Source organism: Nomascus leucogenys, chromosome 14 (assembly GCF_006542625.1).
Source record: "Nomascus leucogenys isolate Asia chromosome 14, Asia_NLE_v1, whole genome shotgun sequence".
Classification (NCBI taxonomy): Eukaryota; Metazoa; Chordata; class Mammalia; order Primates; family Hylobatidae; genus Nomascus; species Nomascus leucogenys.
In genome coordinates, this window is record NC_044394.1 from 81,674,567 (window position 1) to 81,700,170 (window position 25,604).

General features: G+C 38.9%; 1 protein-coding gene across 1 annotated transcript in view; it reads right to left on the bottom strand.

The window, feature by feature from the left end:
- Nucleotides 1-252: 252 nt before the first annotated feature.
- IL1R1 (interleukin 1 receptor type 1) overlaps nt 253-25,604 on the bottom strand; it is a 75,550-nt gene continuing 50,198 nt past the window's right edge. Inside the window, exons 3-12 of the mRNA XM_030827696.1 lie at nt 22,384-22,450; nt 15,200-15,434; nt 14,904-15,093; nt 13,948-14,116; nt 11,563-11,628; nt 8,312-8,429; nt 7,419-7,570; nt 5,494-5,637; nt 4,573-4,740; nt 253-3,860 (exon numbers count right to left, since the gene is read on the bottom strand). Of these exons, the coding sequence (XP_030683556.1) occupies nt 3,454-3,860; nt 4,573-4,740; nt 5,494-5,637; nt 7,419-7,570; nt 8,312-8,429; nt 11,563-11,628; nt 13,948-14,116; nt 14,904-15,093; nt 15,200-15,434; nt 22,384-22,444 (1,710 nt within the window). The 5' untranslated portion in view covers nt 22,445-22,450 and the 3' untranslated portion in view covers nt 253-3,453. The remainder of the gene's footprint in view (nt 3,861-4,572; nt 4,741-5,493; nt 5,638-7,418; nt 7,571-8,311; nt 8,430-11,562; nt 11,629-13,947; nt 14,117-14,903; nt 15,094-15,199; nt 15,435-22,383; nt 22,451-25,604) is intronic.

Sequence of the window (25,604 nt, forward strand, 5' to 3'; positions counted from 1 at the left end):
AACAGTTAATGATAAGGCTCACATTTTAATCCATTTCAGAAGCAAGTGAGCAGAGGGAGTAGAGTTTAGCTAGAAGGGAGTTAGGGCTCACTGTTAAGCCAATAGCTCCCCTCCCCTCCTCCAGCTCCTCCCCACCTGCTTCCCCGCAACAGGAAGAACTCTCTGCAGAAGGTCTCTTCACCTTGTTGAGGCCTGGGAATGTGCAGATGTGCAGGTAAGCTGTGGACTGGACAAAGAACAGATTCTCAAGGATAACAGCATAAAGTTTGAAAATTTTATTCGAAAATAAGTACAGTCTATTGATCCGTGATGCATGCTGTACATGAATTTGGTGTTTTCATATACAAAAAAATTGGCTTCTGCTGCAAAATTATATAAACAGGTTTAAAAAACTCCTTCATCATTAACTAGTACAAACATAATTTATCAAAAATGTCATTTAAAAAAATGGCTCAATATCTTTTCTTTTATTGCAAATAAGAAAGGCAAGAGAGGGAAAATATAAATCGTGCTAAACCAGTTTTAACAACTGGTAATTAAATATTTTGTTGCATTTGCAAACTCTTCTTCAACACTTAGGTCATCTTTAAAAATGCCATAAAAAACTGCAAGAAAATCTAATTAATATGGAAGGCATTAAAAGTTTTTTGTTTTGTTTTAGTGGGGACAATAAGTCAAAGGAAGTTCACGGGGAACTAAGAATGTGTCTTCTTCCTCCAGAATTCAACCCTTGGAAGATGGGGAATGACTATGCACTTTTCTGTTTGGATCCTCCTCCACCCAGGCTTATCCACTGATTCTTGTCCCTCCTTAAATTCCAGCTGCCATTCTACTTGTAATTCTTGGTCATCATCACCCCCACTCTCTGGCCAATTTTGTCACTAACCTATATTTCCAAATTGGCTTGCTTTCTTGGCACTATGCATGCTGACACATTTTCTAGATGACAGACTAAAATAATCTGCAAAATTAAATTTGTAAAACATCCAATAGGCTTTTCAGGACGTGACATCCCTGCTCCATGGGCTTCTGGCGGTAGTCTGTGTGCCAAATGAAAGCTAGGCCCTGTCTGTTGGAACAGCAGCTGCAGAACAGCACTGTTCCTTCAAGCAGGCAAAGCGGGCCCAGGAGAAAGCAGGTGGAAAGGCAAGAGTCAGAGACTTCAACTCAATGTGTTTTTGTTTAGGAGGAAAATTATTATTCCAAATAAAAGTTTGTGTTCACCCATATTAAATATGAGAAATATAAAAACCAAAACTCCGGTCCATGTTCATACAACTCTTAAAACTGTATTTGTGTCCTGCAATCGGTGGCATATACATTTGGCTTTGTGGTTTTTCAGGGTTTCTCCAATTATTCTGAGGCCTGCCATCCCATTTTTTAAAATATTTTTTCTATACCAAAAAAAGGTGCTTTCATTTTTAATGAAAATGAAACATTTTAAGAAATGTTTGCCTCTAGGGAAAGAATAGATGAAAGTAGAAGAGTTTTTCATAAAATCTAAACACAATGTTTGAAAATTCCAACATTCAGAAGTTTGGAATTTGGTGTCTTGAATAAAAGCATTCCTAGACTTGGTCACTTCCTAGCAAAATGTCATTTCTTCTCACAAATGTGCCAGTGTGGAGTGAGGGGGAACCATTACTTACCTGAAATCAAGTACTCAGAACACCAGACTAGAAGCCAGAAATGGAGGCTCAAGTCCCAGGTTCAATAGAACTTAGAGTGTGATTTTTTTAAAAAAATAGGTCACTTTCTCTATACACAAAATTAGAATAATTGCAAAAATTAAATAATTGGGGAATGTTTTTAAACATAAAGCATTATATAAATCTATGTTACATGTGCAAATTGCTCCTGGAAGGCAGTGAGGGGCAGACAGCCACCCACAGCCTCTCCCTCAGAGAGCTGCAATTCCAGCTGGAGAGAGACCAGCCTCCCTGACGTGCTCACCGCCATCACTGCAGTGGGCCTGACCAGAGAGAGAGGGCTGGAGAGGAAGTCGCCTCTTAGGGAAAGTCTCCCGGAGACTGTGGAATTGGAGGAAGTTCTGAATTTCGGTAAAATTCTGATCAGCTAGAGAAAACTCGAGAAGGCCTTCTAGGCAAAGGAGGAGGAAGGGGGCAGGCAAGAGCAGAGACAGAGGAGTGCTAGGGGCAGGTGCCATGGCCACCAGGCCAACCTGGGAATTCACACAGCGGGACAGCAAGGGGAGGCTGGAGGATAGGGCAGGGAGGTGGGCTGGGAGTGACATGCTGATGGGAAAGCATGGGCTTCAGCTCCTGAACCGGTGGAGTCCCCGGGAGGTGTTTCAGCAGGAGCGGGATGACAGAAGAGCGGCATCATGGGAAGGATGGTTCACGCGTGGGCTGTGCAAAGGACATTGTAGAGGGAGGAAGCCACTAGGGAGCTGTCCCTCCAAAGACATAAAATGCAGGATAATAACCAAGGACTGGATGGTCATGCCAGGGAGGAAAGCATTAAGAAGTGGATCAATTCCCTGCTACTGTTGCTTTTTTAAGTTCTCTCTCTCCTGTGGAAAGCTGAGATGACTTCAAAACTTTGGAATACTGGAGAATCCCTTTGTTCATTGAAGTGAGTTTTCAAGCTCTGTAAAATAAAATTCAGTCTTTGGAAACTAACTTCTGGCTGGGGATGTGTATGGAAAATACAAGCAGATGGAAAGTTCTCCAAGAATATGTCTCCCTTCCTCAGTGAGGTGTCAGTCTCACTTTGCCTGCAGCACCTCTCAGGAGAGCCGCTCCAGGGTCAGTGACTCTACAGGGTCCCCAGACGAGGCATAGCCCTGCCCTTGGGCTATGGATGACTTAACAAAGCCATCTGTAGACAGTGGCTATTTCCTTCTTGCCCTTTCCTCTAGTTTGCTGTCTTCATGCCTTTTCTTGGCAGTTCAAACATTCAGAGAGGGCATTTATTGCCCTTTTTTTGAGATGGAGTCTTGCTCTGTTGCCAGGCTAGAGTGCAGTGGCCCAAACTCGGCTCACTGCAACCTCCATCACCCCGGTTCAAGCAATTCTCCTGCCTCAGCCTGCCGTGTAGCTGGGATTACAGGCGTGTGCCACCATGCCTAGCTCATTTTTGTATTTTTAGTAGAGATGGGGTTTTGCCATGTTGGCTGGGCTGGTCTCGAACTCCTGACCTCTCGTGATCCACCCACTTCAGCCTCCCAAAGTGCTGGGATTATAGGCAGGAGCCACCACACCGGGACTATTGCCTTTTTAAAAGATCTTCCCAAGCCCTCTACTCTGAAGTGCCCTGGCCTGCTATTGACATCATGGCTTATTCCCTTAATAATCTGATTCCAGGTGACCTCAGGGATAAAGGATGATACAGTTACATTCCATGAACTCCGCAAGTCAGCATGAGGCACAACCTGGCCTGCAACGCCATGAGACAGGAGGCACCTAAAGAACTCTTGGCAACTTCTCTATGCTACCCGAGAGGCATGTGAGCCTCTCTTTGCAGTTTCTCCTTAGTGGCCGGTGACAGTAACTGGTGTTTAGATGAAGGTGACCGTCGTTGGACTGGCATGTGGTACCTGACATTCTTCCAGAACCTTGTCTTTGCAGACTGTGGTCCCTGTGTAAAGTCCCCTGACCAGCGGATAGCCCCATGTTTCTGCTTAATGAATTTAATCGATTCTGGCATTTTCTCATAGTCTTGGATTTTCTCCAGCTCAAGCAGGACAACTTTAATTCCATCGTGAACAAGAGCATTATACATGGCTATTTGCTCTTCAGATGAACCACCCAGCCAGCTGAAGCCTGATATTTCTCTGACTAAAATGATAATCAGTCTTCTGCTTTTCTTTACGTTTTCATTAATGACCTCAACAATGTCTGAAAAACAGGAAACACAATAGAGTAAGTAAAATTCTATTTATCATCATTCTCTCCTGAACCAAAGCCACACAAGGCTTTTCACAACCGTATGGCTCCTAACGCCTTTTTCTTGCCTTACCTAAAATTAAAGGAGTTTCCCATGTTTTTAATTAATTAATTTCAAGAGACAGGCTCTTGTTCTGTTGCTCACACTGGAGTGCAGTGGCGTGATCTTGGATCACTGCAGCCTCAAACTCCTAGGCTCAAGCGACCCTCTCACCCTGGCCTCCCAGGGTTGTGCTGAGATAACAGGCGTGAGCCACTGCAAGCCTCCCATTTTATAGACTAACTCAAAAATTGGCCCTCAAAAGACAAATATTTCATTTAGAACTCAGAAAACTTTGTTGGAATTTTAAAAACTTATTATTCAATCATTTGATCTCTACCACTCCTGTTTTATTGTGTCAGTTGTAAAGCAATTGTTGGGTTTAACTAGTCATTAAGTTTTTCAAAACTAAATGAAAATCACTTAATTATTGCTCTGACAAAATATGAGAGAAGTAAATACTTTGCATTTAATAAATGTAAAAATCATCATACACTTCTGAAGAGGTTCTTAAAATTGTGAAACATATACCCCTATGCCACGATCTTCTAGAAAGATGGAATCCACATTTTACTAAGTATTTTTACAACAATAAGCCTTTACTTTGTTCCATCACACACATACCTTCCCCAACGTAGTCATCCCTTCCATAAATAAACAGCTTATATCCACACTGTTTTTCCAAGACCTCAGGCAAGACTTTAAACACAAAAATATCACAGTCAGAGGTAGACCCTTCCCCAACGGTCTTTGGATACAGTATATATGCGTCATAGGTCTTTCCATCTGAAGCTAAAGGAAAAACATAATGTATTTAGAACCACAAGGCAAAAATAAGAGATTTGATAAAGTCAGTATCACAAACATTCATTACACAATGAACTATTCATCTTTTTTTGTACAATGGCATGACTGAAGCAGCAATACCAAAAATATAATCCCTTTAAAAAGTGTTCATCTCTTACAAGGTTTCTATTTCTTGTGTTTTACTGCAAATTTGTTCTTCTATTTGGAGGCTGCCTCATATATTCTTAGTAGAGAGCCATCCTTAAAGTCTCCCTGTTCTCATCTTCTTCCCCAAAGGTCTCAGCCCTGAATTCTATCCATTCATTTTGTTTTAGATATTGTGGTATTCCTTTTTTTTTTTTTTTTGCAAAGTTTAAACAAAGGAGCGAGAGAGAACCTCCCTGATGCACGAAGATCTAGTCATTTCATTTCTTTCATTAAGGTATGATTTATGTCTGTCCTATTCATCACAGAGCAAGGCCTCCCAATGGCTTGTGCATAACTGAATTTATAAACAGATGCTCTAAATACCTGTTTATTCTACCAATATGAATGTTGACTCAAGAACGTAGAAAACAATGATATTCAGCCTAATGAGTTATAAAACTATAATTCTGTGTAAGAATAACCAGTATTCTTGTATATGCCACTTTTCATTTTAGAAACCCTCTTAGTAAAAACCCTCTTAGTCATCTTTCTACATCTCCTTACTATCCCTTATCTCCAACAAGAAATACTGCATGGAATACAAAATTATACCTTTTATTGGGAGAAAATCATAGCAGGAATCCCTGTACCAAAGCACAATGTCAATCTTGAAGATTTTGTAGATGAAAAGAGAACACACAATTATGACTGTCAATGTGACACATATACCAATCATCTGCTTCTGGAAATTAGTGACTATAGCAAAAAAAAAAGGGGAGAAAAAATATTAGAACCAAAAAAATAAAAACTTTGAGCACAGCAAATTAAATATCTTCATCTCAGAGAGCCCATATTTGGGAATGGCCTGCATTCAGACAGTATTAACTCATTCATTATTATCACTTTGTAATGGATACTAATGTACAAAGCAGTCTAGTATGGATTATATAAAACTAAGGTGCATTCTATGAAGTTTCTACCTAAATAGCATAATATACAATAACATGGAAAAAAAATACCAAAGACCATAGGATGGAGCATTCCACAGTAAAACAGGGAAAAGTTAAAATCACTCAAAAGCCTACAAAAGTTCCCTGAGGTCAGAAAGTCCATTGGGTAAAGCTAAAGACTGGTGGAAAGGGAAAAAGGTAGAGGCTTAGGGAAGTTTCACATTTCCACATTCTCCTGGCCTCCTTCTCTACCTAGTTATCCAATAATTAAAGAGGAAGTTGGAGAGCAGATGCAGTAGGTGATGGGGAGGGGGCTAGAGAAGAAGAAGAAAGAGGGAAGAAAAAGAAAGTACCTTCTAAATATCAGGAACCATATAAGCATCCAGAAAAGGGAATCTAAAAGCTTTATTTATTTTTCCAATTTAGATGATTTGGATATAAAACAGAAATTAAGTTATACCATTTTCCAGACAAATATCCAGTTGGCCCAAATGATAGTTCACATTTACGGTCTTAAGTACTGTCGCTTCATACAAGAGCATGATGTCTGCAGTAATAATCCTCCAGATTTATTTTTCTTATTTAAGACCACCATGACTATACTTGTCCTTTACAGTTCCCTATGACTTTTACAGGTGTCCACAAAAACACACCCATGCAAACACTGACTCTCACTTGCACAAATACTGCTGAGATTTTGATTGAAATTTTTTGGAATCCGTAGATTCATTTGGGGAAGAACTGACATCTTTATAATATCAAGTCTTTCAATCTATGAACATTGTATATCCCTCCATTTAGTTCTTCTCTAATTTATCTGAATATTTTTTAGTTTGTATTACAGAGATCTTGAACAGCTTTTGCTAGATTTATTCTTAAGTATTTCATGATTTTTGATGCTACCGTAAATGTTATCTTTTAAATGTAATTTCTATTTATATGCTGCTAGTATTTAAACATATATAGAAGTTAATTTATAGAGTCTTTCAGATATTCTTCCGTGCACGCAATTATAATATCCTATGTTTAATTAAACCAAAAATTACCTTAAAATGTTTCACAAATACTTTCAATATTATGTTTTATTATACCAATTCATGAAACCCAGTGACTTCTGATGTCCTCTTTGAAAGTGGATATTTAGTCTTACCCTATGCATCATCAATGTAGTCATTTACTTCAAAATATTCATTGTATATTCAAAATATACAATGTACCAGATCTAACTTGCCATTAGCTGTGGAAATAGAATGATTACTAAGATAAATGGTTGCCACCATCACAGAATTTACAGTTAAGTATAGAAAACTAAGTACCATAGATCCTGTGACATATGGTGCTACAGAAGTACATACAGAGGCCCTAACCTCCTCTCTTTGGGCCAAGAGCTGGGTTAAGAGCAGGCAGCAGGACAGAAAAGCTTCCAAGAAGAGAGAGTTAAGCAGAAGAGTAAAAGAGAAATAGAAGTTACCCAGGTAATGAGGAAGTGAAGAGTGTGCTAAGCAGAGGAAATGGCATTTCAAACTTCAAGGTCATGGAATCTTACTAAATCAAACAAAATTGCATTTCAATTAGTTTGTTGTTTACCTGGATATATTAACTGGATATATGCTGCATCTATACCATGTGTATTCTTGGCGAAACAGGTAAATGGATGTTTATAAAATCTACTTTCAATTTCTGATATATTAAGCACTGTGATGAGGGTACTCCTTCTTTTGTTTGCAGGATTTTCCACACTATTCGAGAGAGAGAGTAAATAAACTTGTGTAAGTAAATTGCATCAACTACAAATAAGACCTGTATACCCTGTGTATTTCCTTATTTGTGACAAAATTGCAGCCGAAATAATCACCCTGCCCAATCACAGTCACAACCTTCAGACTGCTGGCAACACTAATCTGAGATTTTATAACCCCAAGACCACTGTCAGTAACAGGCTCAGTAGCAGAGAAAGCAAAAATAATTACCACTTCCAAGAAGAAAAATGTAGACAAATGCATTGTGTTCCCCATGGGGCACAGAGGAGATACTAAACAAGAGGAGAAAGTGCTTTGCAAGTGTTGTGAAGGAGAGGTCATGGGAAGCCAGGAGATCCTTGTCCCATAGATGAGCAGTAGGAAACCAGTAGAGGCTTTTGAGAGCAGCGGATTGCCTGATTCTTGAGCTCATTAATGAGTCTCTTCTAAGCTACTTGAGGAATATGAAGAATAATGAAAGATAATTGCTTCGTTGAAATGTTGCAACATGTATAACGTAAGAGAAAGGCTTCTAAGTGGTCTGCAATTTGCACCGCAATGGCATGTATTTTTTACCTTAAATGTACAAGATCTTATAAATTCTACTTAGCTTACAAAAAAAAAAAAGGCAGCAAAGGGTTAGGAGCAACTAACACTTGCTTTTAAACTAAACCAACAAGGTTACATAAAATGTCACGTAGGATTTAACATCAAAATGTGAATAACTCTTAGCATACATACCTGTAATAGTCTTCCCCTAGCACTGGGTCATCTTCATCAATTACTGACCCATTCCACTTCCAGTAAGCAATGTCACTCAACTGGCCAGTGACATTACAGATCAATTGTATCTGGGATCCTGCAAAGAATGTATTTTTAATCTTAATATTAATTGACATTTTCTGATCTATCTAGATTAATAAATGGCTATTGAATTAAAATTTTAAATATAGAAATGCAAAAAGAAAAAGGAAAATTACCCTAAACCCACCACCCAGAGAAAACCACTATTAGTAACCTTATGTATCTCATTCCTTATCTTCTCTATGAACATGTGCAGTTTTTGAAATGGGGTCTTTTTGCCTACTATTTTGTAATTACTGTGGATTGGGAATTTGGGCCCACATGATTTGTCTTCCAAAATAGACTCTGTCGTGGCTGCTTAGCACTCCCTAATACATATACCCTATGATTAACTTTTTTTATTAATGAACACAATTTCCTAATTTTTCGTTATTAATATTTTAATGAACATCCTTATTTGTACACATCCTGAAGTATTAAAATCTGGAAGTAAGATTGAATTAAAGAAGCATATTTTAAAAGCTAACCCCCTCTCTTTAGTGAGGGTGTATCAGTCTACACTCTCTCCAATAGTGTATGTGAGCACAATTTTCCCCAAAACCTCCAGATAACAATTGTTTTGGTTAGACATTGCCTTTCGAGAGAAGAAAACGTCACTTAAGTTTTCATCTACATTTCTTGAATTTACGGTGAATCAACATGCTTTTTTTCATTAGCTTGGTGCTCACTGGCCTTGCTTTTTAAAAACTGTTATCCCTCTATCCATTATTTAATTCCGTTTTTTAAAATGAGACAGAGTCTCGCTCTGTCACTCAGGCTGGAAGTGCAGTGGCACAATCTCGGCTCACTGTAACCTTGTCCTCCTGGGTTCAAGCAACTCTCATGACTCAGCCTCTTGAGCAGCTGGAACTACAGGCGTGCACCACCACACCCAGCTAATTTTTGTATATTTAGTAGAGACGATGTTTCAACATCTTGGCCAGGCTGGTCTCAAACACCTGGCCTCAAGTGATCTGTCCACCTTGGCCTACCAAAGTGCTGGAATTACAGGCCTGAGCCACCACGCCTGGCTGGATGCATGCTTTAAATTTCCGTTTTTCTGAGATTAATATTCAGGGTTTTGGTTTTTTTAGTTTTTTCCTCTCTTATAAATTCCACATATTTTCAAAGTTTTTCTAAGATATTTTATGGACACTTCTAAGACATTTACTGGTGCAAATGGCATTTGTTTTTGTATTATGTTTTCTAGCTGGTTATTGCTAAGCAAGTCTTATATTTTAGAACATTAATTCTAAATGTTAATTTATCTGACTAATTTATATAGAATTAATTCTAGTTTTTCCCAGGAATTTTCTTGGGATTTGTATGATCAGGAAACAATAAAAATGTCTTTTTTCCCTTGTGGTAAGCATACCTTGTTTTTTTCCTTCAATTGCATTAGTAGGCACTTCTAGACTGTGTTCAGTAACAGTGGTTACATGGGCATCTTTGTCTTGTTCTTGGCTTTAGTGGGAAGGTCTATAGTATTTCACCATTAAGAATATTAGTGACTATTGGCTTGCATTGATGTTATTTATTAAGTTAAGGAAATATCTCTCAACTCCTATTTTTCTAAGTCATTTTAGGAGCAATGGTATTGGATCTTATTGCCTGTTTAACACCCTTCAAGATAATCCTATGACAGGGTACTATATGCTTCTGATCCACTGTCAATATAATACATTAAAATAATTATTTCCTAATTTGAAGCTTTTTTTTTAGATTGAGAGATCAATGCAGCCTAGGCATCAGAGCTCTCAATTACACACTTCTAGGGCAGGCATTTTCAGTAGGGGCTGTGGTGGCCAGCAGGGCAAAAACTGGTTCTTGGGGAAGAGGCAAGAAAACCTTAGATATTACAAGATATTACATGGTTTGTGGTACTCCAAAGGGCCACAGTATGTCAGCAGATATAAAAGATAACTGTGGTACTGAAATTTAAAGACAGGAAAGAGAATTAGATGGAAGAAGACTTTTTAGACTCTAAAGGGGAACAATTTAAAACAAAAAAGATGGTTGAGAAACATTGTTCTAGAGCCTATTGGTCCATATTTAATTTTGAGTTTTGACATTTTTGTTTCTATCTAAGAATGTCTTTCTACCACCTTCCACCATAAATAACAAGTACAGAATTGGCCAAGTACAGAATTCACAGATCACAAGCATATACTTTCTAACCTCTGTATGGTTCTTGACTGCTGTCATGCAGTTACTATTACAGAAGACAATTCCAAGGCCAGCCTATTTTGGGTCCTCTGATACAAAGAACCACTTTTTCTCTCTGGATCAGTGGTTTCCAACAGAACTGTCAGTGATGATGGAAATGTTCTATATTCATGCTTGTCTGTACAGTAGTCACTTGTCACTTGTGGCTATTATGCCCTTGAAATATGGCTAATGTGACAGAGGAACTAATTTTTAATTTAACTAAATGAATCAATTGACTTAATTTTACATGTCCATAACTCCGTGTGGCTAGTAACTACTGCACTGAACAGTGCAGAGCTAGATGCTTGTGGGGTTCTTTCTTTACTCTTGAATAAAAAATGTTCACTAACTTGGAAAAGTACTTTTCTAGAATGAGTACCATCTTTGGGGCCTGTAGCCTTACTCTTCCGACTCAAAGCTTGGATCTGGTCATAAGAAATCCAGTCCTGAAAGTGTAACACTGCTGATGTCTGTCGTACAATGATCAATTCTTCAGAAGTTCTTTAAGATGTCAAATACAATTTTTGTTTAATTCAGAGATAAGTAACACCTGCCGTATTGATTCGCTTTTACAGCAAACCCTAATTTTGTCATTAAATATTTTAACTCTATGAAAAAGGAAAAGAAAGAAATCCAACCCTGTACCAGTCAACGGCATTGCTGGTTCCTAGGCCTTTTGACCTTGGTGTCTGGTTGGTGTTTCCATGGTAGTAGGTGTCCACAGAAAAGTAGGGCTGGAGATATCAGACATGGCAAGATGTTTGCCATAGAGGCAAGAAATACAAAAGATTAAGATATAATTTGTGTCACTTTCCCTCTATTTATAGACATATTCAGTAAATGGCTTAGATTATATAAAGATACAATTTATCTTACTCTTATGTTTTTTTTTAAAGAAAAAAAAAGCCGATTCCAGCATATCCTCACTGGAGCCCTCTTACCCAAGTCTACTTCCATTGTCTCATTAGCTGGGCTCACAATCACAGGCCTTGTGGGTTTGTTTTCCTCTGAAAGAAAAACATCCATAAGGTTTGTCAATCTCTTACAGATCAGAATCTCAAGTGACGACAACACTTAGCAAAATGTACTAAATGACTTCTGGCCAGATACTCCATCAAGTGTTCAAAGCACATATGCCAGGAGACATGAGGCAGAAAGTGAAGGAAGAAAGCTGAGGCAGAGGCCACAGCACACTGTGAACCCCGGGGCAGAGCTAGACCTTCTGAATCCATAGAGTGGGGTGCTACTGAAAAACACACACATCACCAAGACCCTGGGTCCCCAGACAAGTGCCTCTCTTAAGTGAAAGCATGTCAGGAAAGGCGAAAGTAGTGGGAAGTCACTTCCTTGAATTGGGTGTTATTGGCCAGAAGGGCTAGTCAGTACTAGACCTGCTTGCATTTAATGACTGTGTTAATGACCCAATAGTAAGAACTACAGGGTTATGGAATAATGCTGTAATTTATTAAAATAGGCAAAAAAGTATCAAGGAGCCCCAGAAATTAATCTGACTTATTTATGAAAAGATTGGCTTCAGGGGTTGATCTGTGGCCATGAAGAAACTATGAGAAACTATAAAATTGAGCACTCGGTATTCCCCCAGTCAAAAAAAAAGTGAATACCATGAAGGTAGGATATTCTCTGTTTTGTTCCCTAATGTATACCTATAACAGTTCCTGAAACATAGTAAATGCTCAATAAATATTTTTGAATCCTTGAGTGAACAAAAAGCGCTAAGCATCCTTGGTGTGGGCCTTGGGAAAAAAACAAAATATTACCTCACTCTGAGTAGAGTATATTGTTTCTACAAATGGGATCAGAAAAGGAAACAGAGAATATCAAAAACACACTTAACCTGGCCGGGCGCGGTGACTCACACCTGTAATCCCAGCACTTGGGGAGGCCAAGGCGGGCAGATCACGAAGTCAGGAGATCGAGACCATCCTGGCTAACATGGTGAAACCCCGTCTCTACTAAAAATACAAAAATTAGCTGGGCGTGGTGGCGGGCACCTGTAGTCCCAGCTACTTGGGAGGCTGAGGCAGGAGAATGGCGTGAACCCAGGAGACGGAGCTTGCAGGGAGCCGAGATCGCGCCACTGCATTCCAGCCTGGGCGACAGAGCGAGACTCCATCTCAAAAAAAAGAAAAAGAAAAAAAAATACACTTAACCTAGCTTAAATATTCCCCAGTGCCCAGTTCTCTCTCAAGTTCTACTCGCTGGTTTGGTTGCTATGTTTCAGGAAAGGCAAACCAGAGCTACCCAATGACAGGCTGCTAAAAACTCAAGAACATGGTTTGATACAAAGACCATTGAAAATTAGGATTCACTGACGCTTGTGGGACCATGGCAAGGAATTAACTTTTATTTAATAAAAATATGTTTAGGAAAATAAAGTATTATATAACTGGAAAAATGAAGCTATTTATAGGGTGATCATATTCTGAGTTTGCTTGGGATAGTCCCAATTTATACCTGTTGTCCCAGCGTAACTACTAATAGTCACCCCTATAACCGGCAAAAAAGTTCTGATTGGAATAACTCTTATTTTATTACATAAAGCTTACAAAATCTCAATATTTACAAAAAGCTTGAGCATTCTGACTATCCCCTGGCAATTTGTGCATTTTGTTTCATTTTGCTGTGATATAGTTTTCAATATGAAACATGGTTAATGCAGAGTTGAAAGACACAAGAAAATTAACAAGAACAATCATCCTACATCTATTAATTAAATAGCCGTTTTGCACCAAGCATTTCTTTGCACCAGGTACACAAGTTTCATGTACCCCATATCTCTAATCTTCCCAATAACCTTGGGAGATGGCATCATCTTGTTACAGAAGAGGAAACAGGATTAGAGAGGTTAACACCTAACACAGAATGAACAGGAGGTAGATTCTGGAAATGTGACTAATTCCAAAGCTCATTAGTGTCCACACCGATGCTTGCTGCTAGACACTGAGACTCACTGAGATTCCCCAGGTGCAGGCTCTCAGAACATTCCCATATACCAGCCAGAGGGAGCCCCAGAGCTTTCAGTAAGAACCATTTTTAGCCATGCCAAGGAACAACCCTCTTAGATCAGTCGGAAAACACAGCTTATAATGTCTCTATTTAATTAGAACTACATCTGAAGCAGGAATGGAAAAACATTACACAGTATTTAGTAACAAAAAAAAACAAAACTAAAGCCATGTGACTTCTGTGGTATCATTGAGGTCGTCTTGGATTTGGTTTCTTCATGGATAATGAAAGTAATATTAGAATCATAGTCTCTGGGCCTTCCCAGATCTAAACTTTTTAAGGCTGGAGCTATGACTCACCTAGAGTAATAAATTCTATTACCCGGGTAATAGGATATTGCTTGCCCAAGTATGTGTAGGATGCATGACATGTATAGTTTCCTCTATGCTTTTCAGCCACATTCATCACGATGAGCCTATCCTTGACTCCACTAAAGTGTATATTGTCAAGAAGTAGAGGTTTGCAATCCTAGATAAAGGGAGAGAGAAGCATTGAAAACCAATAACCAATAACTTTCCCCAACCTACCAGTCAAAGGAACTCCATTTTTTTCACCTTAGCAAATGTTATATTTTTAGAAAGTGACTGAAGAGTTCCTTACATATAGTAAGTTTTAATATTGGTTTTTTGGAAACATTAAGTTTTCAAGTCTATGAGACTTGTACTATGAAGTGAAGGCCAATTTATTTTGCAAGAAAAACATGTTTGAAAAAAATGTTAACACTATATAGTTTCTTAACAATACTTCACTTCAATTATATTATTTATTTAGTACGTCTTAAGCTCTACAAGATGATTCCCCATTTACATTCCACCAGACTAGGTAGATTAAAGTTACCAAAACATGGGGTGTTCCATGGAAAGCTAGTCAACTCACTTTTAAGACAGTTATGGAAACTAGTAGGTTATTGGAAGACCATATCTTCAATAAAACACACATAGTATGTTTTGTAATAAATAGTTACATCTTCAATACCTTAAGCTTATAATCAGCCTTCTCTTTAAACATCTATTTCTAGTACTTTTCTCAATTACATCTTATTAAACTAAATAAAAACAATAGCAAACAAATTTCTAGTTAAGCTTCAGATTAAGTCAATGCAGTCTTACAATTCTTTTTAGGGTCCCTATCAAGTTTCACCATTAAAGAAAAAACAATATGCAAAATAAAAAGGTACTTTGCAGATACATTCTATTGTCCGGGGAACTATTTTATTTTCTGGAGAAGTGAAATGTCATATTTAAAATAAAATTACCTTATACCACTGTAATTTAGGTAACTCATTATTTTCATTTTTAAAAAACTCCATATAAGGGCACACAAGTCCTCCATCTCCTGCAACGGGTAGTTTCTGCTTAAATATGGCTTGTGCATTATAACACAAGTTAGGCTCATTCTCCACAAATTTTGCAGTTGTTTTAATTCTGAAGCAGTAAGATGAATTTCTAAAATAAAATAAAATAGATAAGTTAAGCATTATTAAAAGTATTTCTGTCCTTAACAACTGCAGGAAACTAGAACATGTTTGTAACATACTAATTCCTCGCTTACCTTACCACACAATAGTAATGTCCTGAATCCTCCACCTTAGCAGGAACAAACCAAAGTTTCTCTTTGTGCTGATGAATCCTGGAGGTTTGTTCTGTAGATACAGGTGTCTTGCTGTCATCTTTATACCAAGTTATAGTGCCTTTGTGTTCATTTGGGTTAAGAGGACAGGGACGAACATCAATTTCATTTGCAGATGACACTAAAATTATTTTTTCTTCACGTTCCTTGCATTTATCTTTGAAAGGAAGAAGGGTGGAAGCAATTTACATAAAAATCTGCCAGTGTGTCTTGATTTAATATCTACGAAGAAATACATTGATTATTAAATACATCAATTCACATTACATATAAAAGCTTTATCGCCTTGTGATGAGGGCATTATCTGGGGAGTCTGAGAAGCATATTCAAGGCCAGCTGCATCACTTACTGCCTGTGTGCTGTATCCCTGGCAAGTTATCTAACATCCTTCACCCCCTTTTCACTTATCTAAAAAGTGGGGATAATGTAGGAGGAGAGACATGACTTTCAGTACAAGATGGAGTAACAGAAACTGGATTTACCTTCCCACATGAACAACTAAAAAATGGACAAAATATATGAAACAACAGTATTCAAGACATTGAACATCAGAAAACAAAGCAGAGAAATCCCAGAAAGATGGAGAAGAAAGGAGGTGTCCAAAATTACAGCCAGGCCATGACATTGCCGAGAAAAAGCACAGGCAAAGCCCAGTGAGTTGAGGAGATGGAGCTGAGAACCTGGGTAGAAAAGTTTGCAGAGCAGAGTACCCAAGTACTTAGAGCTGCATAATGACAGGGAGAGAGTCTCGGGATAACTGAGAGTCTCCCCCAAGTTTTCAGCTGAGTATCAGTCAGTGTAAGCATATAAGAAAATGACCCAAGGCTAGAGGGAGTAACACGTGGAGCACACCCAATGCTGGAAACAGTTGCTGTTCCCAACAGCCAGAGTGGATAGCCTCATTAAAGATAAGGCATCAGGCAGAGTACCCAGAAGGGTTCTGACTCAGTCATTAGGGAAAATTAGGCCTAGAATAAACTTTTGCCTGATCCTAATAAAGCTTAAAAGCAAGACCAGAAAGGATTAAACCATTTCCAAGTAACAATCATGTGGTAGAACAAAGCTCAAGAACATTTTGGGGAATATGAAAATATCCAGCACCCAACATGGTCAAATCCACAATGTCTGACATCCAAAAAAACACTAGGCATGCAAAGAAGCAGTAACATACAACCAACGATAAGGAGGAAAAAAAATTGATCAGTCAAAACTGACCCAGAAATGACACAGACAATAGGCTTAATAAATTTAAAAATTAAAATAGTCTATTACTATTGTATTCCATTTATTCAAGATGCTACAGGAAAGATCAAACATGATTAGTGAAGACATGAGAGAGATTTTAAAAAACTTTTAGAGATGAAAACAATAATGTTAAGTTACAAAAAACAATGGATGGGATTAATGGCAGATTTGATACTGCAGGAAAAAAAGAGATGAGTGAACCTGAAGACACAGCATTAGAAATTATCCAAAATTAAGCACAGAGAAGAAAATAACAGAATAAAATGAGCAGGGAATTATTTTACTTAGGACAACTTCAATACATGTAATATGAATCACTGAAGAAGAAAAATGTGGAAAACAGAAAATATATTTGAAGTTTTTCAAGATGTGACAAAAATGAGGTACACATAGGTCCCCAAATCACAATGAACTCCAAGCAAAAGAAACATAAAGCAAACTATAAACACATAATAATTAAATTGTTTAAAACCAGTGACAAAGATAAAATCTTCTATGTAGCCAGGGAGAAATGACACAATTATTGCAGAGGACAAAGACAAAAAATGATGCAGCCTTCTTTCCAAAAACAATACAAGCCAGAAGACAGTAAAACAATATCGCTAAAGTACCGAAAGAAAAAGTCCACCTAGAATTCCATATCCCGTGAAAATATATTTAAAATTTAGGAAAAAATACTGACTTTTTCAGATTTGCCAAAGCTGTAAAATGTCATCACCAGTAGATCTGCATTACAAGAAATATTTAAGTCCTTCAAAAAGGACGATATTCTAAGATGAAAATGAATCTACACAAAAGAACGAATAGCAACAAAAATGGGTAATTATAAGATCATCTTTCTTATTATTTAAATCTCTTTAAAGAAAACTGTTTAAATAAAAAATAATAAAATGCTATAAAGTTTATAACAAATAAAGAAGTAACATATTTGGAAATAATAGGGCAAAGTTCAAGAAAGGAGAAATGGGTATATACTGTCTTAACTTTGTATACTATAGGTGAAACTGTATAGCATCACTTGAAGGCAGACAGATAACTTAGAGATGGTTATTTAAGCCCCAGAGCGGTCATTAAAAAGCACATACACAACAAACAGTTATGACTAAAAAGCCAAAAAGCGAAATAAAATGAGTCCTAAAAATGCCAACTAATCTAAAAGGCAGCAAAAAAAGGGAAAAAAATAACAGAATTGATGGGACAAATAGAAAAACAAATAGCAAGATCCCAGAATTAACCCTAATATATGAATAATCACACTAAAATTTCAAATAGTCCAAACACTCTCATTGAAAGGCAGAAATGATCAGATTGGCTAAAGAAAGGCCCAACTACATGGTGCCTAACATAAACACATACACCTACACACACAGATTTTATAAATAAAGGTAAAAATAGATTAAAAAGAAAAGAAAAATATTTGCCAGGCTAACACTCATGAAAAGAAAGTTTGATTAATTAGCTAGGGTTAACCATTTCACAATGTATACATATACCAAAACATCACATTGTACATTGTAAATATACACGATTTTGTCAACTATACCTTAATAAAAATTTATTAAAGCTTGAGTGACTATTATTATCAAAGTAGATTTTACAGTAAAAATATTACAAGAAAAAAGGGGCATTTCATAAAAATAAAGAAATCGGCCGGGCGTGGTGGCTCATGCCTGTAATCCCAGCACTTTGTGAGGCTGAGGCAGGTGAGTCACCTGAGGTCAGGAGTTTGAGACCCGCCTGGCCACATGGTGAAACTCTGTCTCTACTAAAATACAAAAAAAATTAGCCAGGTGTGGTGGTGGGCACCCCTAATCCTACCTACTTGGGAGGCTGAGGCACAAGAATCACTTGAACCCAGGAGGTGGAGGTTGCTGTGAGCCGAGATCGCACCACTGCACTCCAGCCTGGGTGACACAGCGAGACTTTGTCTCAAAAATTAATAAATAAATAAATAAATTTTAAAAAAATAAAGAAGTCATTAACCAACAGGAACACAATAATACCAAATGTTTATGTAGCTGCTAACAGTGCTTCAAAATACATGAAGCAAAAACTGATAGAACTGCAAGAACTGGAGAAACTAGTTCTGCAAGAAACTAGAGAAACCCTACTCACAAGGACTGATAGAACAAGCAGTAAAATTAAACGGATAATCAGTAACAATATAGAAGATTTGAACAACACTATCAACCAATTTGACATAATTGATATTTGCAGAAAATTCCAACCAACAACGGTAGAACACTACATTCTTTTTTAACTGCACACACAAAACTTAGCAAATTTTCCATATTCTTCCCCATAACCCAAGACTCAGTAAATTTAAAAGGATTCAAATTAGACAAAACTTATTCTCTGGTGACAATGGAATTAGATTAGAAATCAATAATAGAAAGATATCTAAGGAATCCCTATATATTTGAAAACTAACATACTCCTAAATAACTCATGAGTCAAAGAAATCAAAAAGAATATAAAGTATTTGTATCTGAATGATAAGGAAAACATAACACATCAAAACTTGTGGCATTCAATGAAAGCAGTACTTGGAAATTGCTAGCCTTAAATGCCTATAATTTTTTAAAAATTTCAAATTGATGATTTGAGCTTCTACCTTAAGAAACTGGAAAAAGAACAAAGTAATTCCAAAGTAAGCAGCAAGCAGAGATTCTATGCCTGGGTCTTCATTTACGAAGGTGACTGAGTGACAAAACAGAGACTAATGCAATTGAAAGATTTGTATTACTTAGTGGTTCAGACAGAAGGGGTGTGCCATACCATGCAAAACCACAGGGAGAATCACCAGATTGGGTTAGGAGGCAGAAGCAGAAACAAAAGGAAAGCCTAGGCCAGCGTCTTTACTGGGGTTCCCATGGGAAAGGCAAGGCAGGGCAGCATAAACAGCTTCAGATTGGCCCATTTGAACCATTTTTGCAGGCTTTGGGCATAGAGGCTGTCCCCAGTTCTCCGGTACCTGGCCCTGTGTTGATTGAGCCTAGGGTAACGTTGGTTTGGGTGTGTGAGAGTTGGATAAGGAGGTGAGTGGGGTACAGTCTTGGGTCAGGCAGTCTCACAAGAAGGGCAAGCTGTAAGCTGTCCACAACACACCTAGGAACTGCTTAGCTCCTGGTGGAGCAGTCTCTCCCTAGATATGAAACACCTTCTAGAATGTCAAAATATGGTAAGATACAGAAAATAAAAAACATAATTAATATAGCAGAAGAAGTAAGAAGAAAATATAGATCAGAGAGGAAATCAATGAAATAGAAAACAGAAGAACAGTGAAGAAAAATCAAAGATACCAAAAGCCGATTGTTTCATAAAATCAATAAAATTGATAAATCTTTAGCCAGACTAATCAGGAAAAGAAAAAGATGACATCTCTTTTTTAAATAATTTGTAAAGGGTAGTGAGGGAATGTTATAAACAATGTTATGCCAATAAATTTAATAACGTAAATGAAATGAGCAAATTTTCCAGACTATTAAAGCTCCCTTGAGAAGAAGTAGATAGCCTGGATTGCCCTGTATCTATTAATACTGTCTTCTATTCAAAGAAATTGAATTCGCAGGGTTTCCAATATGGTGGAGTGGGGGTCTCATAAATCATTCCTCCATAAAGGCAACAAAAAGACTGGCAAAAAATTTCAAAAATCAAAGGCTTGCAATAACCAGAAGAGCATTTATTAGAAAATAAGGAAACAAACAGAAACATGCCAAATCACAGATCAGCAGGGTTTGTAGCTTTATAACTTAAATGACTTCCATCCTACTCTTCCCAGCTCTAAAATAGCCATGAATATCAGGAGCTTTGCAGACACAAAGGCTTTGAAAACCAGCAGGCTTGCAAGAACAGAGAGGGTTTGGAGCTCCTCAAAAAGTCCCATTTCCAGAGCATTGCCACTCTTTGACTTGACCGGCAGGTCCTCAAAGTCACATTCATAGGGTGGTGTTGTTATTGACCTCACTAAGAGCTCCACAGAAAAAGCACTATCCCCAAGGTGTTTGCTGGAAAAACTCAGTGTTAATTGTTTTTTACAACTGCCTAAAGCTGCAATACCAGAGCCATAACCTCCAGAGGGCTTTAAAAAGCTCTGGCACATTCCTGGGCAACCCAAAAGGGTGCCCATGTATGTAGGGCTGTGTGCATGCCCAGGAAATTGCATAGAAGGCACCAGGCTGTCATTTCTGGATGACTCTGAGGTCATACACAAGCAGGAAGTGAAGGCTAAGGCCTTAAACAGCCTTAGTGTTAAAGGTATGCTCCAACACACATGGAGCTCCTCGGCAAAGGGGAGAAAACTTACTGGACCAAGGAATTTAAGTCAATCTCTGGCTCAGTCCTTAAAGTTCTTATCTTTCCTAACTACACTCCATGATCCCATTCAGTCTCATGATTCTCATACCAGCCACTTGCTGAGGTCTCCAATTTTATGTATTCAACCCAGACCTTTCCCTCAGGCTGTAGACTGCCTACTCAAAGTCACCATTTAAACATCTAATGGACAGCTAAACTTAACATGTCCAGTCTGAAAACCTGATCTTCCCCATCCCGTCAATGGCAATTTCACCTTGCATTTGCTCAGGCCAAAATTCCCTGAGATAATTCTTGATTCTTCTCTTTCCCTCACATCTCACATCTGACCCAATTCCAAATCCCTCTTGGTTCTGTTCCCAAAATATTTCAAAATTTGTCTACTTCTCACTTCCCCTTGCCACCCTTTGATAAGCTATCAACATTTCTTGCCTAGATAAAGCCATCATCATGGCTTGCCTCTTAACTGGCTTCTCTATTTCTCTTTGGCTCCCTCAGATCTATTCTCAAAACAGGAATCAAAACGTAAGTCAGATCACCTCTCTGGTTTTGAACAAAGAACCCTGCAGTCTTCCCATCTCAGCCAGACTACAAGCCAAGACCCTAAGAAAGGGTGCAACATTCTATATAATCAACCCTCCGCCATCCCCCCATTACCCAAACAACCTGGTCCCTTATGACTTCCCTCATCTCTCACTATGCTCCAGCCACACTGATATTTTTATTCTGAAAGCATGCCAAATACTCTTGGCCTCTGGGCCAAGAATATTCCAGCACATGCTGCCTGGAATATTTCCACACCCCAATCTGATATCCAAATAGCTCTCTTTTCCCCTTCCTTAAGGTCAACTCAAAAGTCAACTTCTCAGGGAGGTTTTTTCTGGCCACATTCAAAAAATTAACCTCCTGCCCACTCTAATGCCGAAACCTTATACTCCTTTTTCCTGCTTTTTTCCTCCCTATACTTGCCATCATATGACACAATATACATCTCCTTATCTGTTATCTTTCTCTTCTACAAGAATATAAACCCTATACAGGCAGGTATTTCTGTCTGCACTATTCCCTGCTGTATCCCCAGTAGCTAGCACCTAGCACAAAGAGAAGAGATTAGAGAAAATGAAGAAATGGAAAGAAAAAGAAGTGTATCTTGATGACTTCCAGCTGTGGGTTCATAAAGACTATGCATAATATCTCCTCCAGATGAAAGTCAGAATTTCCCATATCACACTTTCTACCAGCAGCCAAGTGGAAAGAGGCCTGGACCTAGATTGGAGACCTAGATTTTAGCCTTTGTTCCAAAACTAGCTACATGACCTTGGGCTCTTAACCTCACTGGGCCTCGGTTTCCCACTCTGTATGGGAGAAAATGAGAGGAAAATGCTGAGAGGAACTTCCAGCAGTACAGGTCTATGACCAGGAGGCTCTGTGCCCAGGGATTCAACAGGGACGATTATGAGAAATGACTCTGTTAGGGAAGGTACTTCATGTATTCTAAGTAACAGATTTTCTTAGCAGATAAGAACACAGAGAAATACTTAACTTACCAGCCTCCAGAGAAGAAATCAGTAGAGCTATGAAACAAATAAGTCTGAGTAACACTTTCATATTCTCCTGGAGAAATGGAGGAATGAAAGAAAGACAGAAGCAAAAACGTTACTTTTCCAGCAAATCTCCAAAACTAAATATACCCACACCGGCCCTGTCCCCACCTTCACCCCCAAGTCACACTGATGAATTGGTTTTTCTACATCATGAAAGTTATCATATTTGACTTCTGGTTAGAAAATGGGGCGGGGAACAAGAAGGGATAAAGAGTTTTCACAAAATTGAGAACAAACTCAAAAACTTAAGATTTTAAACACTTCTACTTTCTGTCCCATTATACATTTCCAGTCTTGGATCCCATTTAAATTTCCCCAAATCTAGTCTACATCCAAAGTCAGCTATGCACTCACCCCTAAGCCAGCTCACCTCCGCTTGTGTGGGGATTTGTTCCCCAATTATGTCCCCTGCTGCCGGGACCCATTTGCAAAAATCAGCCCATACTTTTGGTCAGCTCAAAGGTCATGCCTTCATTTTATATTGCAAGATACTAAATTGCTTGTACAATAGGATACAGCTACATAGAAATGCACCCCAAAAAACTAAAAGAAATGATAACAACATATTAAAATTGAGTTGAGTGGGTTTCCCCTTGTCAGGGCTTTCTATGCTTTCTAAAATATCTACAACGAACTTTGTATGAAAAAAAGAGGAAAGGAAAAAAGAGAAAAAGCTCTTATCCCCTCTGCTCAACCTTAGGAGCAATGTCTAGAGTAGACCATGTAATTCTGTGCTTTGAAAACATCTGCCTTTTAATTTTTAAGGGACATTAAATTTGCCTATATTCTTATCTGTAGCTATAAGTAAGTAAATAAATATGAAAACACAAAATATTTTAACACAACACTCATTCAGATTCTAATGACATGCAGTCATTTAAATATTAGCTGGAAAATGTTCTATTTAAGATGTATTATGGCCGGGCGTGGTGGCTTACCCCTGTAATCCCAGTACTTTGGGAGCCCAAAGCAGGCAGATCACTTGAGGCCAGGACTTCAAGACAAGCCTGGCCAACATGATGAAACCCCATCTCTACCAAAAAGTACAAAAATTAGCTGGATGTGGTGCATGCCTGTAATCCCAGCCACTCAGGAGGCTGAGGTAGGAGAACTGCTTGAACCCAGGAGGCGAGGGTTGCAGTGAGCCAAGATGGTGCCACTGCACTCCAGCCTGAGTGACAGAGTGAGACTCCATCTCAAAAAAAAAAAAAGAAGAAGAAGAAGATGTATAGGTATTTTTTTAAGTTACAACATGCTTTTCAAACAAATACAGGGGAAAAAAAAAAAGATTTTCTAACCATGCGAGACATACCCATTCATATTCTCTTCACTTTATCCCCAGTATCAGGATGAAGATCTCTAAGCCTGGCTCAAGCCTTGAAACCTACCTCAGAGCAGTAAAACTGCATTCCTTCAACATCTTTTAACTCTGACCCTTTATTCACATTAGCTGGCTTCCCAAAATAGTCTAGAATACTAGTATTATTACCATATTTACCTTTAAACTATTTTCGGATGATTAAATAAGATAGAAGCCTTTGAAGCCCCGCAGCCTGATCTATGAGCTCTTTCTGTGGCTGTGTGAAGTGTGTTTTAAGTCTTTATGACAGAGAGGAAGGAAAGAAGGGTTAAAATGTTTCCCAGTCACCAGTTCCAGGCCAACCAGCTATTTGCATTAGTTTATCAACAACAAAATAGGGGCATTGCAAAATCAGCTGAACACTGCCAGCTGTTGGTTCATTTAGTCACAAGATCTGGCTTGTCTAATCATTAGGCAGGGGAGAAGAAAAAGATGTTTGACTGAACTTTATGGAGTGTATTATGAGGTAATAATTCCAAATTAATTGTGGACAATGTTTAATCACAGGTCCAGGGCCGGTGGCCTGTACCACAAGGCAGGGATGTGACTCTCCCCGGGCCCCAGTGTGCTCATCTGCACAAGGGGCAATGAACCAGCTGATGTCAGACCTCATCCTCCTCTAATAGACTATAAAAGGGCAGAGGGTCATGCCCCCTGGGTCCAAGTTTACTTCTGCCCCAGAGCTGCTCTGGGAAACAGTCAGGGGGGTGGGAGTGGCCCTGTCCTCTCAGCAACAGGCTTTTGGGATCCATGTCAATCCCCAGAACCCTGGGGCAAGGAATTGGCACTGAGCTTGGGATGGGCGTTAAGGGTCACATGACCAAAGGGAGCGAGGACATCAGAAGGGAAGGAGGTGAGGGTTGCACCTAGATTAACCCACACACTCCCAACAAAAATCAACACAAACCCCATTATGTCCCTGAATAACACAGAAATTCCAAGGCAGGGCCAGGCCTGACTGGCCTCTATAGTGCTCGCAGTTGAATGGCTATCCAAGTCAGAAGTCCCTCAACACAGATGGCACGTTGAGTAAAAGCTCAGCCTCCATGCCTCAGTTCCCCCTTTTGACAAGCAATGCAGTGACAGCATGTCACTGATGGCGCTATGTGGGTGAAATGAATGGCCACATAGAAAGGGCTGAGAACAGTGCCTGGCAAATGGTCACTCCCAAATGTTAGCTGTTGGAAACCGGCCCATGCTCTGATGACAAATAACAGTTTTGATAAAATGTTTTCAGTTAACCATTCATGTCTTTATTCACTCACTGCTGCATTCAACAATCATACATCAAATATCTATTTGGCTCTGGGAACAAAAATAGGAACAAGGTTCTGGCTCCAGGAGCTCAGCAGTTGCAGGAACGTGGACACAGAGTTAGACTGTGACGTGGGGGTGTCTACTGGAAGAGCCATGCCCAGGGCAGGAGCGGAGACAGAGGCTAACTCAGCCTGGAGGAGGTGGAGGGGAGGGTCCGACAACATCATGTTCTGGAGCATAAACCAGAGGTGGGTTCCGAGTGGGAGGCTGAGAAGCCACAAATTCCCACAACATGCAGAGGTTTGCTGAGGAAATGGGACTGTCATTTGCAGGTGGCAGAAAAGCATGTACAGGTTTTAAGCCATGGGCTAGTGTATGTTAGATCTCCATTTTTTGCAGACATTTTGGCACCTGTGTGGAACATAAACTGGAGACAGGGGAGCCAGGGAGAGCAGGCCACCACAGAGGTTCATGGGAGAGAGGATGAGGGCTGGGCCAGCTGCAGTGACAGACAGGCAGGCGGGGGCATATTTGAGAACACTTGGGG